General features: G+C 47.2%; 1 protein-coding gene across 1 annotated transcript in view; it reads left to right on the top strand.

Moving 5' to 3' along the window:
- LOC147620214 (uncharacterized) overlaps nucleotides 1-18,050 on the top strand; it is a 57,074-nt gene that overhangs the window by 26,290 nt on the left and 12,734 nt on the right. The window contains exons 11-16 of the mRNA XM_086772602.1: nucleotides 14,205-14,399; nucleotides 14,672-15,297; nucleotides 15,385-15,658; nucleotides 15,862-15,939; nucleotides 16,103-16,306; nucleotides 16,776-16,986. Coding sequence (XP_086628728.1) covers nucleotides 14,205-14,399; nucleotides 14,672-15,297; nucleotides 15,385-15,658; nucleotides 15,862-15,939; nucleotides 16,103-16,306; nucleotides 16,776-16,986 — 1,588 coding nt within the window. The remainder of the gene's footprint in view (nucleotides 1-14,204; nucleotides 14,400-14,671; nucleotides 15,298-15,384; nucleotides 15,659-15,861; nucleotides 15,940-16,102; nucleotides 16,307-16,775; nucleotides 16,987-18,050) is intronic.

Genomic DNA, 18,050 nt, shown 5'->3' with positions numbered 1-18,050 from the left:
CCTTTGGGATTGCCCGAAGGCTCAGCAGATCTGGCAGCGGATTCTCCGCATCTTCGCTATTGACAGGGCATCGACCCGGATCATCACTTGGGACATTGTCGCTTGGGCCACAGAGGGTGGAGTGATCAGGGCTTATGAGGAGGATGGGGGAGGGCTAGCCCTCAGGTCTCTCACCATCGTATTGCAGCAGTACCAGTCACAGCACCTCCTACACGTGACTGGCGGCCAGGCTCATGCCAGAGATGGGAGATTTGCAGTAGCATCGCAACCTAGCACATTTGGTGTGCTAGATGCAACGAGGCCATCGAGGGTACACACTCCGCCGGCTGCAACTATTAGGAGCATATGGCTCTATATTATTCACACCCTCCGTGATCCCTGGGGGAAGCTTCAAGGAGATTCTGACCGCATGCGGAAGCGGCGGGAAGTCTTCTTGAAGCTCTGGAGGTCCAGCCCTTTCCTCATAGATATAGAGGCGGTGATGCCATCTAGCATTATAGACCACCTGTGTGGTTGTTTCCCCCCCCCCCCCCCCCTCCCCCTGTATGCGATAGCCTTCTCCTCAGAGCGGCCAGCCGAAGGAGAAGCATCTCTTCCCCTTATGATCACCTGTTTACCACCCTTATATGAGGCGAGTTTGTATCTAGCCCGTTGTGGTTGTGCTTAGCCCTTTGTGGTTGTTTTTCATTAACTAATTGAAGGATCTTTTTCTCAGAAAAAAAAAATGTCCACGGGCATCGGGGATGCCTAGACACCCTGTGCACACCTGTTTGGGACTTACATGGTGGTCTTATGTGTTTTGTAGGTGGTAAGTGTGCACATCTTATTATAGCCCTGTGTACTAAGGTTTATGGTTACAGGGTCACACTCACTTAAAAGTTGGGCGGACAAGTTATAAATTGTACACACCAGAGCTAGACATATTTTAATGCGTTGTGGCCAAATGTCAATATGGGCACCCAGGCACATGGCCAGAAACCCACGAGTTGCTAAAAGGGACTGGGGAGCTATTTTGAAGCCCATGAGTTGCTTTTCTAGGCAACCCTGGTGTGCTGGACAAGGTAGGCCACACACGTGTGATTATACAGACTTCTAGGGTAGGTTTTTGGCATGACGACTTCACCTGGAGGGTGCTGCAGGGCTGGTCGACTCTTTCTTCTGCCTATTAATTGCTGGTGGGTTTGCTCCTCACAGAGTTTCTCAGAGCTGGTCGATAGGTATTTCTTACCTTTTTGCGGCTGGCTGAGTGCATAGGAGGCTTATACAGGGCTGGTTGACACTTTCTCCTCCTCTATGGGTTGGCTGAACTGTTTTTAGCATAGTACAGGGTTGGGTATCAAGAGTTTCATTGGCCGGAGTAGATACAGGATTTGTCTGGCAACTACACTACTTAACTGGTTGCTAAACGATTTGGCCAGTGGGCTGTCAGGGACTGTTTTGGACAGTTTACAGGTTGTCTCCCATGATGGAAACAGCGAAGATATCAACATTGACTTGAATAAAACCGGTGTGTGTGACTTGGTGGAACCCATGGGTGGCCAGAGAGCTTGAAACATAGTTGGTTGTGCGAACCGCTGTGTAGACAGCTTTAAGCTAGAGAGTTTGATCACGTACTAGCACTCAGGTGGGCCTGACAGCTGCCCTGAAGCAATCAAGAGAGCGGTTGTTGACTGCTTTGCCCTAGGTTTGTGACCAAGGGTTTGTCTTCTTTTTCTGTAATACATTGATTTGGATAAATCTGGTGTTGCTGGTGGAGTACGGACTCCCAGACACCCGCATCTTGTACAAGGGGCTAGCCCAACGTCAGCCCCTAGTGTTGTCATGTGCAAGGTTGTCTTTTGGTGTTTACAGGATGTATATGTTCTTGATATTTATGATAGATGTATTGGAACATGTCTATCTATGATGTGATGGATGCTGAATGTGTCACAAGATGGAATTGTGCTTACACTAATTAAAGACTGGATTCTTCATCAAGCATGGTTAGTTTACCATATACATAGCCATGAATCAAGAAACACATGTCTGATATAAAATAGCAGGGCATCCACATGAAAACTCTTCACAAAACTGTAGTGATGACACAACATTAGGGACCACAAGATCGGTGTTTGTCCCTCTTTCTCGCCCTATGGTTGAGTGCCACTTGCACACACAAGAGCTATCCGGTATAGAATTTGAAAAATGCAGCCCTGATGAAAAAATGCAAACTTGAGTGAAAACGCTGATGATGATGGAGTTCTTCGTGATGGATCTCCAAGCCCTTATGAGAGAAACAAAATTGTAACCTTTCTTCTATCAAAAGCTGACACTCTGGTACCAATGTAGCACGGGTGCTTGCGGAAGCATGTTTATGAATCCCCCCCCCGTCCGCCCGAGCGCCCAAAGGTAAATTCTATTGCCTTAAGGGAGTACTATTATACAAGTACATTGAACGGGTAGATTGGCCCAACCATGCACCACGGTTTCTTCCAAAAACTTTGAATGAAAACAAATCCATCAATCAGATCAGTTAGCCAAGAGAATACAAGTCGGCCAGCAGGTATACCAGTCGGCCAGCTCATACAGCCCCCCGTGACTAGCAAAACTAGGAGAAAACATGGACAATGGGAAAAAATGGAGAAAGCTCACACACAGGCGAGCACACCCACAACAATGGCCCTCACTCCCTATTGAGTAATATGTACAAACAGGAGATGACTGCTAACACCCCATCTCAGCTCCTGGATGTGGAACCAACCCCAGTGAGTTGGAGTGCTGACAGAGCATCTGCTGAGGTAGAGGCTTCGTGAAGAGGTCTGCCGCATTGTCCTCCGTCGAGCAAGATGTCACCTGCCAAAATCTTCTCACGAACAAAGTGATATTGTATCACTATGTGCTTGGTCCGGGCATCGAAGACCGGGTTCCGAGCAATAGCAATACAGCTCTGGTGGTCGCACTGGATGATTGTGGGTGCCGTCTATGGAAACCCCATCTCACCAAGTAACCTCCACAACCACACCACCTCGCAAGCAGCACAAGTAGCCCAATACTTTGCCTCAGTAGAAGACAAGGCAATAGTTGGCTGCCTCTTGCTGCTCCAAGAAATAGCTCCTGAGCAAGGGTAAAGCCGTATCCTAAAGTAGATCTCCTCGTGTCTAGATCTCCTCCCCAATCTGACTCGGTCCTTTGTTCCTCCTCCAGTGTTATAAAAGAGTCCAAGATCCTTCGTACCCTGCAGATACCGCAAGATCTGCAATCCTGCGTCCCAATGAGTCTTCAAAGGTGTCTGCATAAATGAGCTCAATAGCCCCACTGGAAATCTCAAGTCCAATCTAGTGTTCAGCAACCAAATCAATGAACCAACAAGCTTTCGATACAAGGAGGCATCAACTTGCTCACAAGGATCATGTACTATAAGTTTGGTATTCAGGTACATCGGAGATGAAACAGGCTTGTAGTTCTCCATCACAAAGGCTTCTAGCAACTCATGAACATACTGCTGTTGAGAAACAAAGAACCCCCTCTGGGTCTGTCAAATCTCCAATCCCAAAAAGAAATGGAGTAAGCCTAAATCCGTCATCTCAAACTCCTCTGACAAGGCAGCCTTAGTCACAGCTATGTGCTCCATATGAGCACTAGTGAGAATAAGATCATCCACAAAGAGGATAATCAAGGTGACCGTACCACATTCCCAAAAGAGATACAAGTTTGGATCCACAATTGATCTCTGGAAACCCTTTCTAAGAAAGAAAGAATCAATCTTATGGTTCCAAGTCCTGAGAGCCTGTTTAAGACCATACAACGCCTTCCGTAACCTATAAACCATACCTTTTGATCCTAGAACCTCAAAGCTTGGAGGTTGCTCAACATACACCTCCTCCTGCAAGTCACCATTCAGGAACGCAGATTTCACATCCATCTGATACACCGGCACTACTGAGAAGAGGCAAGAGCAAGAACTGTCCGAATCATGGTCATTCTAGTTGTCGGTGCAAAAGTGTCCTCATAGTCGAAGCCAGGTCGCTGAGCATAGCCCTTAGCCACAAGTCTGGTCTTGTGCTTGTCCACGGATCCATCGGACGTATACTTGGTCTTATAGACCCACTTGACACCAATGACTGACCGTTTTGACGGCCTTGGAACCAACTCCCAAGTTTTATTCTTCTCGATGGCTTTAAGTTCCACTTGCATGGCTTTCCTCCAAGTCTCCTGGGAAAGAGCTTCCTTAACTGAAGTAGGCTCTTTGTCTTGAATGGTACTAGACATCAATGCATAGTTCACCTGTAAAAGCTCCTCTCACTGACCTTTATCACAAACTCTGTGTGATCTTCGAGGTCCATCCTCCGTGGTCCACCCGGAGGGATACTCCGTAGCACCTGAATCCCGAATGGTGTCCAACAACCACTTTAGTACTTGAATAGAATGCAAAAGCATTAGAAGAAAACTCCCCTCCTTTGTCAGCCCGAACAATCTTCACCTGCAATCTAGACTCCTTTTCCACCATAACATACCAATCCTTGAACTGAGCAAAGGCTTGGTTCTGCTATATGAAAGAAAATACACCCATGTGAATCTGCTACAATCATCCACAAGCAGCATGAAATACAAAGAACCTCCCAAAGATGGGGTCTACAGCATAGGTCCACACAAGTCAGTGTGTTCCAACTCCAGTGGTTTCGAAGCCCGGCCGCCTAGTAGCCTACTTTAGAAAGGACTCCCTATGTTTCTTCCCACGATTGCAAGAACTGCAATGTCCCTACTTGTTGCCAACATTAGCAAGCCATCCACCATCTGGTCCCGAAAAGCCCGCCGTAGCGCATGCACATTCAAGTGGCCACAACAAAAATGCCACAAATCACCGAGCTGAGTACCTGTAAGAGAAGAGAGTGCTGAGAGTCTATAAATCCCATTCTCCACTCCACCTTCCCAAACAACCTGGCATGTTGCTTTGTCTTGGATAGCAACAAAATGTTCATCAAACTCCACCCACATGCCAGTCTTGCAAACCTCATGCACTGACAAAAGATGAAAGCCAAGAGATGGGGCATTAAGAACCCGGGAGGAATGCTTCCCTCCTCTGCCATTGGGAACGATCTCCAACCTGCCCTCACTATGAATCGAGACTGGATTATAAAGATGTGACCTGTTTGCCTTCGAAGATCCTGTAACAACTCTCGAGACGGAGTCATGTGCTTGGAAGCACCACTGTCTAGAATCCACTTCCGAGTATCCCCAACGGTGAGACCAACCGCCTCCCGCTCGAAGAAGATGAAGCTTCTGTGTCCATAATCTCTAAGTGCACAAAAGCTAGAATCTTTGCGGCTGCGGTTGAGGAATCAACACCTTTCTTGAGGACATTTCCTCCAATAATTATCCTTCTAATGGTCACAGGTCCGCTCAGCTTTCAAAGCATCACGCTCTGAGTCGGGCTTCTTCTCAGAAGGCTTCACCTGTGAAGACTTTCCTTTGCCCTTGTTGTTGTTGTTGTTGCGGCCTTTCGACTGCTAGCCAGTCAAAGCCCTAGAATCTCTGCCTTGTGGAGGGTTCAGAAATTGCTCTTCCTGGTCCAATACCATTGGCACAAGCTCCTCCCATGTAATGGTGCTGAGCCTCCCACTGGTGATCAAAGAAGAATAGAAAGGTGAGTATTGAGGGGATAGACGAGACAGCAAGGTGATGGCCATGTCCTTTGATGATATCTCCTTCCCACCTTCTTGAAGAACCTCCTGCTGAAGAGCGTGGAGTTTGTTGATGTGCTCTTGCATCGTCGAAGACTTTGCAGGATTCATCACTCGTATTTGCACTTCCAAGGAAATTCTCTTCATGGGCAATACCCTATTGTACAAAGAAGCCAAGTGCTGCCAAATCCCTCGATCCATGTCATGTGTTTGATGTGGTTGATCACTTGGGGTGTGCAATTAAGGAAGATGAAAGAACAAACACAGGCATTGACACAATCCCACAACTGTGCCTGAGCCTCCCGCTCTTTCCCAGTGGATAGTGAAAGCTCCTCCTCCTCCAACTCTGGCCTTGGAACTCCAACCACAATGAAATCAGCCAAATAATAAGACTCCAAGATAGACTCCATCATTACCTTCCAGATGCCATAGTTGTTCCCGTCCAACTGTCGGTCCACCAGGAATGTCGAGAGGGTGGGGATCTTCACATGTTTGCCGTCTCGAGAAAATCTGCCATCTCGGGGGTTTACATGGTCTTGTAAAGGGAGGGTGAGTGGGAAAAAAAATATGAAGAAGACGCTGCAAATAAATGCAAGGTGGCTATCCAACAGTGATGCCGCCTTCTACCTTCTTCTCCATGTCCCGAACAGCCCAACAATACTCCAATTAGCACCAAACACAGCAGTCCCGAATGCTCTCACCGTCCCCAAAGGTTCAAGCCACCTGGGGCTCTAATACCATGTCAAAATGGGCAGCAGAAATGAGAAAGTACTGAGAGAAGAAAGTACAGAAACGCAAGAGAGGAGAAGGCTGTATAAACTCTGCTATATACACCCGAATCCAGTACAAAACTAGTGTGGAGGAAAGGTGCGGCCATTGCAAAACAGGCCGATAGTAGCAAGATAAGGACACGACTGGAAAAAATACCAGTCAGCTAGGAAAAATTGAGTTGGCCAACAGAAAACACCAGTCGGCCAGCTCATACAACCCCCCCACGACTAGCAAAACATGGACAATGGGGAAAAATGGAGAAAGCTCACACGCGGGCGGGCACACCCACAACAATGCCCCCCCTCACTCCCTACTGAGTAATATGTACAGAGACAGGAGATAACTGCTAATAGATATGGGGGCACCCGTGAGAAGAGAGCTGAAGAAATATGTGGCAATGGCTCTCACATGGGAAGGCGGGGGAGGTTTGTAACAATGGATCCATCCTGGCCTTGAAACATGTGGATACCATCTCTCTGCTTGTGTGGGCCTGCAATTGCAAAGAACTCCCCAGTGACCCTATCTCCCACCTGTGTCCAAAAAGAGGGCTCTACATGGTATGTGTACACAACCCTCCACTCCTCTAAGGAATTGAGCTTTGTACGGGCGGCAGCTAGCTGAATCTCAATCCATGGGCTATTTGGTGCACTCTCTTGAAGCCGTTGTAGAGAAGCCAGGCCCCTTCGAATGCTTCTCGCCTGCTCTCGGAAGCCAGCCAATCTGCTTTGTGTTGCCTGCTGTAATAGGTTGCTATGCTCTCCAAGGCACCTGCGGCTACTCCTGAGTGAAAATCTAGCGCCTCCCAAATCCCCTCTATCTTGTTGCAAATCTTAGAATCTTGGATGAGGCTATCTAGAATCTAGGTACTCAAATGTCTGTCCTGCCTCTAGGGGTCCTCCAGGGAGAGAATAACCAGTGCGTGATTGGAGAGAGTAGTGCATGCCAAAATATCAATCATGCCATCATGACCACAAGCCTACTCATCTACATAGAACGGATTTAATCTGGAGAGGTTAGGGCCAGTACTGTCAAAATACGCAACGGAAATGATAACCAAACTTGAGACCACAAGAGCAAGTAGAGTGCAGATAATAGACAGCACAAGAAAGACAGAGAGATAGGCGTGTAAACTCTTCTCTATACACAAGATCCCGAGAAAAATTGAATGAGTGCAGTCGGCCAGCATCAGAGGCTCCTGCCAGCATGTGGCATCCACCCACACCAAGGAAAAATGGGAAAAAAATACGGGGAGTGAGGAAAAACGATAAAACACCTATACAGGGCGGGCACACCCACAACAGAGACCATGGTGTCTGATTAAGACAGGAGATGACTTCTAACACCCCCTCTCAGCTCTTGGTTGTGAAATCAACCCAAGGGAGCTGGAGTGCCGCCTGAGCGTAGCCTGAGGTAGAGACTTCGTGAAGAGGTCCGCCGCATTGTCCTTCGTCGAACAATAAAGGAGCAAGATGTCACTAGCCAAGATCTTCTCACGTACAAAGTGATACTGTATCTCTATGTGCTTGGTCCGGGTATGGAAGACCGGGTTCCGAGCAATAGCTATACAACTCTGGTTATCGCACTGGATGACTGTGGGCTCCTTCGGTGGAAACCCAATCTCGCCTAGTAGCCTCCGCAACCACACAACCTCGCAAGCAGCACCACAAGCAGCCCGGTACGCTGCCTCTGTCGAAGATAGGGCAATAGTTGGCTGCCGCTTACTGCTCCAAGAAACTGCTCCTAAGCCAAGGGTAAAACTGTATCCTGAAGTAGATCTCCTCGTGTCTGGATCTCCTCCCCAATCTGAGTCACTCCAACCTTGGAGTCTGACTCCATCCCCTCCTGTGCAAAAGAGTCCTAGATCCTTCGTACTCTGTAGATACCGCAAGATCCACAATCCTGCGTCCCAATGAGACTTCAATGGTGTCTGCATAAAAGAGCTCAACAGCCCCACGGAGAAGCTCAAGTCCAATCTGGTGTTCAGCAACCAGATCAATGAACCAACCAACTTCCGGTATTGCGAGGCATCGACTGGCTCACAAGGATCATTAATGGTTAACTTTGTGTTTGGGTCCATCGGCGAAGTAATAGGCTTGCAGTTCTCCATCCCAAAGGCCTCAAGCAACTCATGAACATACCGCTGCTAAGAGACAAAAAACCCCCTCTGGGTCTGCCAGATCTCCAATCCCAAAAAGAAGTGGAGTAAGCCTAAGTCGGTCATCTCAAACTCCTTTGACAAGGCCGCCTTCATCACACCAATGTGCTCCACATGACCGCCGATGAGAATGAGATCATCCACATAAAGGATGATAATCGTAACCATGCCGCGTTTCCAAAAGAGATATAGGTTAGGATCTGCAACCGATCTCTGAAATCCAGTCCGAACAAAGAAGGAATCAATCTTCTGATTCCAAGCCCTGGGAGCCTGCTTAAGACCATACAAGGCCTTACGTAACCTGTAAACCTTCCCTTCTGATCCTGGAACAACAAAGCCTGGAGGCTGCTCAACATACACCTCCTCTTGTAGGTCACCATTAAGGAACGGAGATTTGACATCCATTTGATACACGGGCCACCTCTAAGAAGAAGCAAGGGCAATAACGGTCCGAATCGTGGACATCCGTGCTGTCGGTGCAAAGGTATCCTCGTAGTCGATGCCTGGCCGCCGCTGAGCATAACCTTTAGCCACAAATCTAGCTTTGTGTTTGTCCACCGACCCATCTGACGCATATTTGGTCTTAAAGACGCATATTTGACACCAATGACTAACCGTTTCGACGGCCTCGGTACCAACTCCCATGTGTTGTTCTTCTCGATGGCATCAAGTTCCACCTGCATGGCTTTCCTCCAAGTATCCTGTGAAAGGGCTTCCTTGACGGAAGTGGGCTCCTTGTCCCGCATAATGCGAGACATGAGAGCATAGTTTACCTGAAGAAGCTCCGCTGTATTGCTTTTGTCTTGGACTCTGTGTGATCTTCGACGGCCGTCCTCTGTGGTTCACTCGGAGGGTAACTCCGTGACACCTGACTCCCGAAGGGTGTCCAACAACCACCTGCACACTCGAACAGATTGTGGAGCCTCCTGCTGTTGCGGGGGCTCTACTCCAGCTGCGGGCTCAACCTCCTGTGTTGACTGAGGGTGATCAACTGGAGCAATGGTATGGGAATCATCATCAGACTCCTTTGGATCTCCAAGAAGTGGCGGCTCCTCGACAGTGGATACTGGAACATGCTCATCAAAGACCACATCCCGGTTGACAACAATCTCATTCTTGTCTGGATCATACAATCTGTATCCCTTGGAAAGAGAATTATACCCCACAAATATAAGCTTGCGGGACTTGGAGTCAAGCTTCCCCATCTGCTTCTTCGGAATATGAACATACGCATCACTCCCTAAAACACGGAAGTGCGAGACATCAGGTTTCCTGCCAAAGTATGCCTCAAACGGAGTCATATTAGGTACTGAAGTCGTCGGAGATCGGTTGAGGGTATGGACAGCCGTTGCCACAGCCTCCCCCTAAAGTGGACGAGGAAGATCACGATGCTTCAGCATGGTCCTTGTAGTGCATCCACATTTAAGTGGCCAAAACGAAAGTGCCACAAATCTCCGACCTGAGAACCTGTCAACGAGGAGAGTGCAGAGAGCTTGTAGATACCATTCTCCACACCGCCTTCCCAAACAACCTGGCTAGTCTCACGGTCCCGTAGAGCAACCGAATGCTCCTCAAATTCCACCCGAAAGCCAGTCTCGCATACTTCATGCACTGACAGAAGATGAAAACCCAGAGCAGGGACATAAAGAACACGGGAAGCATGCTTGCCCCCCTTGCCGTCGGGAATAATCTCCATCCGGCCCTCACTGTGTATCGGAATAGTGGAGTTGTCGCCAATAAAAATGTGACCTGACTGCCGTTTCAGATCCAAAAAAAAGTCACGGGATGGAGTCATGTGCCTGGAAGCACCACTGTCAAGAATCCACTCCTGGGTATCCTTCGCAGTGAAGCCAACTGCCTCCTCGCTCGAAGACGATGAAGCATTGGAGTCCATCATCTCTAAGTGCACAAATGCAGGAGTCTTTGCAGTTGAGGCTGAAGAATCAGCACTCTTCCCAGTCCGCATAGGACACTTCCTCCAATAGTGGCCTTTCTCGCCACAATCATTGCAGGATTGTTCGGCCTTCAGCTTCTCTCGTTCTGAGTCGGGCTTCTTCTCAGAAGACTTCTCCGGTGAAGCCTTCCCTTTGCCCTTCTTGTTATTCCGGCCTTTCAACCGTTGGCCAGTTAAGGCCTCCGAACCTCCGCTGTGAGGAGGGTTCGTGAAACGTTCCTCCTGGTCCAAGACCATTGGCACAAGCTCCTCCCACGTAATGGTGCTGAGCCTGCCACTCGTAATCAAAGAGGAGTAGAAAGCAGAATACTGAGCAGGCAAGTGGGACAGCAAAGTAATGGCCATGTCTTCAGATGATATCTCCTTCCCAACCTGGAGGACTTCCTGCTGAAGGGCCTGCAGCTTGTTAATGTGCTACCGCATCGTCGATGACTTTGCAGGGTTATGTAACCCGCATCTGCACTTCCAAGGAGATCCTCTTCATGGGTGATACCCTGTTATAAAGAGAAGCCAAGTGCTGCCATATGCCTCTGGCCAGCGTCATGTGCTTTACGTGATTGGTCACTTGTGGTGTGCAATTGAGGAAAATAAATGACCGGACCCTAGCGTTAACACGATCCCACATCTGTGCCTGTGCCTCTCGGTCCTTCTTCATCGACAGTAACTCCCCTTCCTCTGCTTCTGGCCATGCAACCCCGACGATGAAATCAGCAAGGTCATATGACTCCAGCATAGACTCCATCATAACCTTCCAGATGCCGTAATTGTTCCCGTCCAACTGACGGTCCACTGGGAACGTGGGGAGAGTCGGGATCTTCACATGCTTCTTAGCCATCTCTAACAAATCTACCATCACGGGGATTTAACTGAAAAAGGGTGAGTGGGTGGGAAAAAAAAACTAAACCTGCAAGTGGCTGTCTAGCACCTTAGCCCGCCTTCCTCTTGCAACTTCTCTTCCCGAACAGTCCAAAAAAGTCCACCAATTAGCAACTTAACTATCCCCCTCTTGCTCAGAAAACTCCCAAGATCTATCAAGAGCCTAGGGCTCTGATACCATGTCAAAATACGCAGCGGAAATGATAACCAAACTTGAGACCACAAGAGCAACTAGAGTGCAGAAAATAGACAGCACAAGAAAGACAGAGAGAGAGGTGTGTAAACACTTCTCTATACACAAGATCTCGAGAAAAACTGAATGAGTGCAGTCGGCCAACATCAGAGGCTCCTGCCAACATGTGGCATCCACCCACACCAAGGAAAAATGGGGAAAAATGGGGAAAAAATACGGGGAGTGAGGAAAAATGATAAAACACCTATACAAGGCGGGCACACCCACAACAGAGGCCCTGGTGTCTGATTAAGACAGGAGATGACTTCTAACAAGTACACCTCTTGTCGGATCTAGAGAAACACAAACTGTTGGGGGTTGCATTTAAACTCTGGAAGATGCCAAGGGTCCTGTCCCCTGAGAGCTAAAATCAACTCCTCCCAAGCTGAGTATTTTATACCAGATATTGTAGCCATGCCACCTCCGAGTCATTTCTTTGCCGACTCTAGCATGTTGAAATCCCCACTCATACACCAGAAATCCACCTACGGCAAGGACTTACGAACTGTACTCCAGAAGGCGGCCCTGGCTGCTACCGCATTCGGCGCATATACATTCTATAAGCCCACATAGTCCTCTCCAATCCTGATGGTCATCCATTGAGCTCGTCGAGTGACAATGGTGCTTGAGTCGACCACTACCGGCAGTAGCTGCTCACTAACGGAAATGCATATTCCAGCTTGTGTTCTGGGGGGGCCAAAAGAATGGGACCAAAAGGTGTGAATCCTGCCTTGCAAGATCTTCTCGTGGGCGTGTATGTCCCTTTGAAAGATGGTGCTCCTGAATGAAGAGAATGTCAATGGGTCCTAAATGAAGAGAATGTCAAGGTGTGAATCCTGCCTTGCAAGATCTTCTCGTGGGCGGGTATGTCCCTTTGAAAGATGGTGCTCCTGAATGAAGAGAATGTCAATGGGTCCACCAACTGCAGCTCTGTGGAGTGCCTCTCTAAGGACGCCATGCCTCTGAAAGCACCGTGGGCCCACCAAAGCCTGGATGTTCCACGAGCCAATCTACATAACTAAGATCGGTGGGAAGTGGAACTATCTGAACTGCCCTCCACTCGAAGAGTCTTGGGCGTGGGTTTCGATGGAGAGTAATCACTATTGGTCCTGGGGCGAAGCCGCACTAGATGGGCACGAATTCTAGCCTCCATGTGGAGCCACTCTGTTGGTAGGTATCTGTACAAGGGGGGGAGGGGTACTTCCACTGAAACATGAAGGAACACAAAAAGCAGCACCTCCAAGTTGGAGGACACCATCTCCCCTGCCTCATCTCTAAGGTCCGAGCCAAAGGCCAGAGTTGGGTAAGCACATGTTATACGCAGGTCATGCAAATGGTGCGAGAGCTCTAGCCTCTAAATACCGGTGGACACTGACTCCGTGCTCCAATCCGTCTCCTGTGCTGCAGTCAGTGGGAAGGAGATGATCATCACACCACTTTTTGGGCTGGACGGTCTACAGTGATATAACACCACACATATGCGAATGGGAGCCACTGTCTCCTCGAACATACCAACTCCTTCGATAGGAAGGCATCGGGGAAAAGTTGTAGTCAACTGGCTGCCCTAGCATCCAGGGGGGTGGGGGGGCACCTGATGATTCTGGAGGGAGAGCCCGCACCGGAGAGGCAGCGATGGTCATCTCTACTGGCTCCGTAAAACGATGGATCAAACGACGGCCTGAGTTGGCTGGTTGCCTCCACTCTAGGTCAGGGGTGGCCAGAGGGCGGCGGGAATGGCTTGGAGAGGCGGAAGGGGAGGGAGGAGGGGGTTCCAGTATAGCAGAAGCAGAGGGAACTGGGGTGGGGTGGGGTTGGTTTTGGGGGTGGTGGTTTGTTGGCTGGATGTTTGTGTTTTTTCTCTCTCTGACTCCATTTCTCTCATGTACTCTCCCACTTCTCTCATGTACACTCCCACTTCTTGCGCTCCCTTACTCCTTCTCTCTCTCTACACTCCCATTACAGTTCCACAGCTTCTCGACAACATGTTGGTAGAGCTTCCACCATCCTACACTTTTGCAAACAAGGAGTACATACCTCTTCATGCACGTACTTCCTGGAGTCTCATAGCTATATTCATTTGTAACTTATCACTCTCTTTTACAAACGGTCATACAAGAGGTCAAATCCTTTTCTCTCACTCTTGTTTTGACACTTCCACACTTCTTTGCTCAGTTCACTAAATAAACTCTCATTTAGGCATCGTTTCTTAGACAAACAACCCAGGTGCATCACAGGCTGCCCCATGGAGGTCCCAATGGAGAGGCTGAGATTGTTGCACACATTGCAGTTCTCTGCTTTTCAATTTTCACTTTCACTCATACACAGAAATGTGAACACTGCATAATGCTCCTCCTTGTTCGCTTTATGTATCATGGAGTTGTGGTTCGCCTTGTCTCTCCCATTTGATTGGTGTAATTCCAATCCTTTTGTAACATACTCTATTTCTGGAATACAAACTTTTCTGTAAAGAAGTTCATTTTCTGGAGTTTCAATCAGAAACTAGTAGCTATGAAGACTTCTCAATTGCCTGATTTGTTTCTCCTGGTTTGTGTATAGTGTTTGCATGGAGTTTATTTCACAGAGAAGCCAGTGGCTTATGCACCTCAACAACCATGGATCTTGAATGACAATGTTCGCAACAATATACTCTTTGGAGTCAGATATGATGCAACCCGCTATTGTGACACAGTCAAAGCATGCAACTTAGATTATGATATTGCACATTTTCCTGCTGGGCATGATACCGAAATTGTAATTTCATCTCCTTTTTAATTTCCCTTCTTAGTTTCAGTATTTAAGTTTAAGGGGACATTTTCTCATCTAATGGGGAAATGTTTTCTCATGAAATAGGTTTATGGTCTCCATTTTCTTTTCCTTGGCAAGAAAAATGTTGATGGTTTGTCAAATGAACAGCTTGAATATTAACTATTATTCACTATGTTCGTAAGTTTTCCCATTCAAAACATCTTTTAAGATCTCCTAATCTTTAATTCAAATTCTGAGTTTTCCAGTAATGTATACAGGGTGACAGAGGGCTGAACTTAAGTGGCGGTCAAAAGGCACGCATCAGCCTCGCTCGTGCATGCTACAGTTATGCCCCTTTAGTACTTCTAGATGATCCATTCGCTGCTGTTGATGCATCAACTGCCAACCATCTAATGCAGCATGTTTTACTAGGAGTTCTTAAAGGCCGCACCATCATTCTAGTCAGTCATAATAGAAAAGCTTTGGCATGCTGTGACAAAATCTATACTATGGATGATGGGAAGTTGCAAGCTCTACCAAGTGTTGTAAATATTTTTGAAGATCCAAATGGAATAAAGATCCTGGAGGACGAAACACAAGCTGTGGAGAGGCTCAATACAAGCAACAAGATAACCAATTCTAATGATGGTGAGAAGGCGGCAAAACACAGTTTTGAAAATCTGTTGGAAGACGAGGACGGCATTGGTGTCAGTTCTAATGCATTATCTGAAGTGGAACCAGAAGCACCTCCAACAGGAGATGATAAGTTTGAGCAAAAGGGCTTTGAGAAAGCACACAGTGCCACTACAGAGAAGGAAAAAGGAGCTCTTACCATGAAGGAGGATCGAGTAGAAGGGCATGTGACGTGGTCAACATATATTAATTATGTGAAAGCAGGTGGTGGGTAAGAATTCTCACATCTTTAACCTTCCTTTCTCATCTGGTACTATTCCCTTAATTTAGAGAAAAAAACATGTGTGTTGTGATGCAGGTTTTCCTTTTTTACATTGGTGATGGTGATATTTCTGTTTTCACAAGCTGTGAGAGTAATGGTGAGCTATTGGCTCAGTGTGTGGTCGGATGAAAAATATCATCTCAAGACACAAGTTTATGTAGGCTCTTATGCTTGCTTTGTCTCGGGAGCAATCATACTTTCATTCATCCAGAGCATCATGTTCACAAAGATGACCATAAAATCAACAAAGGGACTTCATAACAACATGATTGTAGCTGTTCTTCGCTCACCACAGCTATTTTTTGATCAGGTATACATCAATTTGATGCATACGAATTTCGTCCTAATGATTTGGAGGTCTACGTGTTGATTCCATATTGGAAACTGAGATGGTTTTGTTTCAGTGGTGATTGCATCTCTCCAAAGTGATCTGCTTGTGGGATTGCTATTCAGCTGCCATTTCATGATAACAAAAACATATGGCTCAGACATTTTATGTTGATATTCATGCAGAACCCTTCTGGAAGGATACTGAATCGCCTTGGTAAGGATCAGGCCATAGTGGATGAGCTACTGTCCATGTCAGCACAGGTTTGTTGCTAAGTTTCAATACCAGCTTTAAAACTCAGATATATAAGCACTTACAATGTCAACTAGGTGTTAATTCCAGATTTAATACTTAAGAGGTATGTGAAGTACTAAAGTGTATCAATTTTGGCAAAATGTTTATTACCAGCTGAATTTGATCATGCAGAACATGACGGAGAATTTAATTGGCTGTTTGGGTTCCATAGCTATGATAGCAATACTGATCCCATGGTTTCTACTGGCTCTACCACTCCTCATTTGTCTCTTCCTTTATCTTCAACGCCGATATACAGCTGTTTCTCGTGAACTGAAGCGTTTGGATGGAATTTCCCGTTCACCTATCTATGCATATTTTACACAGACTCTCCAGGTCACTACTGATTTCCAGACCTACTCTCTTTAAAAAAATATATATTGGTGAGTAGATCTTTTTGTAGTAGTAACTTGAGTGCCCACCCAAAGACAGCTGAGTCTCCCGCCTGAAGGTAGTACAATTATGGCCGCAAATGGCTTGGATGCCACTGGGAGTATTTGAACTTGCATCTCCACCTTCGAGATCGCAAACCCACACCGCTAGGCTACACACCCACCCCTTCGCTACCTACTACTCTCTCTTATCTCCTTATTTCCCCATTTCAGCCCACTGAAAAATAACACAACTCAAAGAGACATTTAATCAAATAAACTTCCCTGAATAACTGTCTAAACCCAAGGCAATCCTTGTGAAGATTATGAAAGTGATGCATGGATTTTGAAGGTGTTGGGTCCTGCAGTAATGGGTAAGATTTGTATACATGCTTCATGGTGTTTATGGATGCCATGATGGGAAATGAATGCAGGGTCTTACGTCAGTTCGAGCATATGGCCAAGGGGCTAGACTACATGACCAGTTTTCAAGGTTAATTGATGCCAATCACCGTGCATATATTTTATTTGTACATTTGTCACGATGGTTTGCCCTCCGCCTGGATTTTTCTGCCACGATTTGTATTACTATGGCTGCTCTCCTTGTGGTTCTTCTCCGTCACAGCATTGCCCCTGGCCTTGCAGGTACACTATCTTATCTGTTTTATTGTTCTGCAAGTTGTGTAATGCTTTTAACCAGAGTGAATGTATTATGAATCATGTATACAGCATTTCTATCCACATGATACCACATCATGAGCAAGAAAACAGCACTTGACATCATTATACTTATCATGCACCACTTTGTTCAAAGTGCAGTCATATTTCTTATGCATGTACAAGCGTTATGCCTCAGAAAACAAAAAAGGACTGACGGAGCCCCCAACAGCTAGTCTCGTTGCCCTCAGTATGTGCACCATGAGAGGAGGTAAAGCATTCTTTTTTTTTTCTTGGGAAAGAGATGTGAGGGCAAAAGAACGAAAGGACCAGATGCACGAGAGATCAGAGAAAATGAACACAGCATGAAATGGGTGAGTGAGTGTATATGTGATGGTGAGTGAAAACATGTACAAGAGGCCCTCTGATGTGAGGTGACTCTGAGTAGAAGACCAGTGCAGAAGCAAAGACGATGTCCGAGTTGAAGCACGGTCGGTAATGAAGGCTCGCGTCAATGTGAGGCAAAGGCACTCCGTAAAGTGGTCGGTGTTGAAGGCTCTCGCCAGTGGATGCAGAGGCACTCCGAAGTGGTAGTGAGCAGCGAAAGGTGAAGTGGTGCAGACTCTGGTGACAAGGGTGCTGTGGTACCTAAGGAGTGATGAAGAGCAGAGAGGGCTGCCATCTCAAGTTGTGAGGGTGCTGCAATACCTGAGTGGAGGTGAGGAGCAGAGAGGGCTGCTGTACCGAGTGGTGAGGGCTTTGGTGAACGAGGGTGTTGCAATACCTGAGTGGTGCAAAGGAGCAGAGAGGGCTGCCGTCCGGAGTGGTGTCGATGAAGATAAGTAGAGAGGGCTGCTGTCCCGAGGAGTATTGTAGAAGAAAAACGCAGATGTGCTGTAGCAGAGAGTGGGCTGCTGTCCCAAGATATGAACTGATGACAAAACGCTGATGTGCTGTAGCAGAGAGGGCTGCTGTCCCAATGATGTGATGCTGATGTAAACGCCGGTGTACTGCAGCAAAGAGGGCTGCTGTCCCAAGGTATGAGCTGATGC

Source organism: Cibotium barometz, chromosome 32 (assembly GCF_041138505.1).
Source record: "Cibotium barometz isolate CiBa-2024 chromosome 32, ASM4113850v1, whole genome shotgun sequence".
NCBI lineage: Eukaryota > Viridiplantae > Streptophyta > Polypodiopsida > Cyatheales > Cibotiaceae > Cibotium > Cibotium barometz.
Note: the sequence above shows the minus strand (reverse complement) of the source record. Positions and strands in the feature narration are given on the sequence as shown.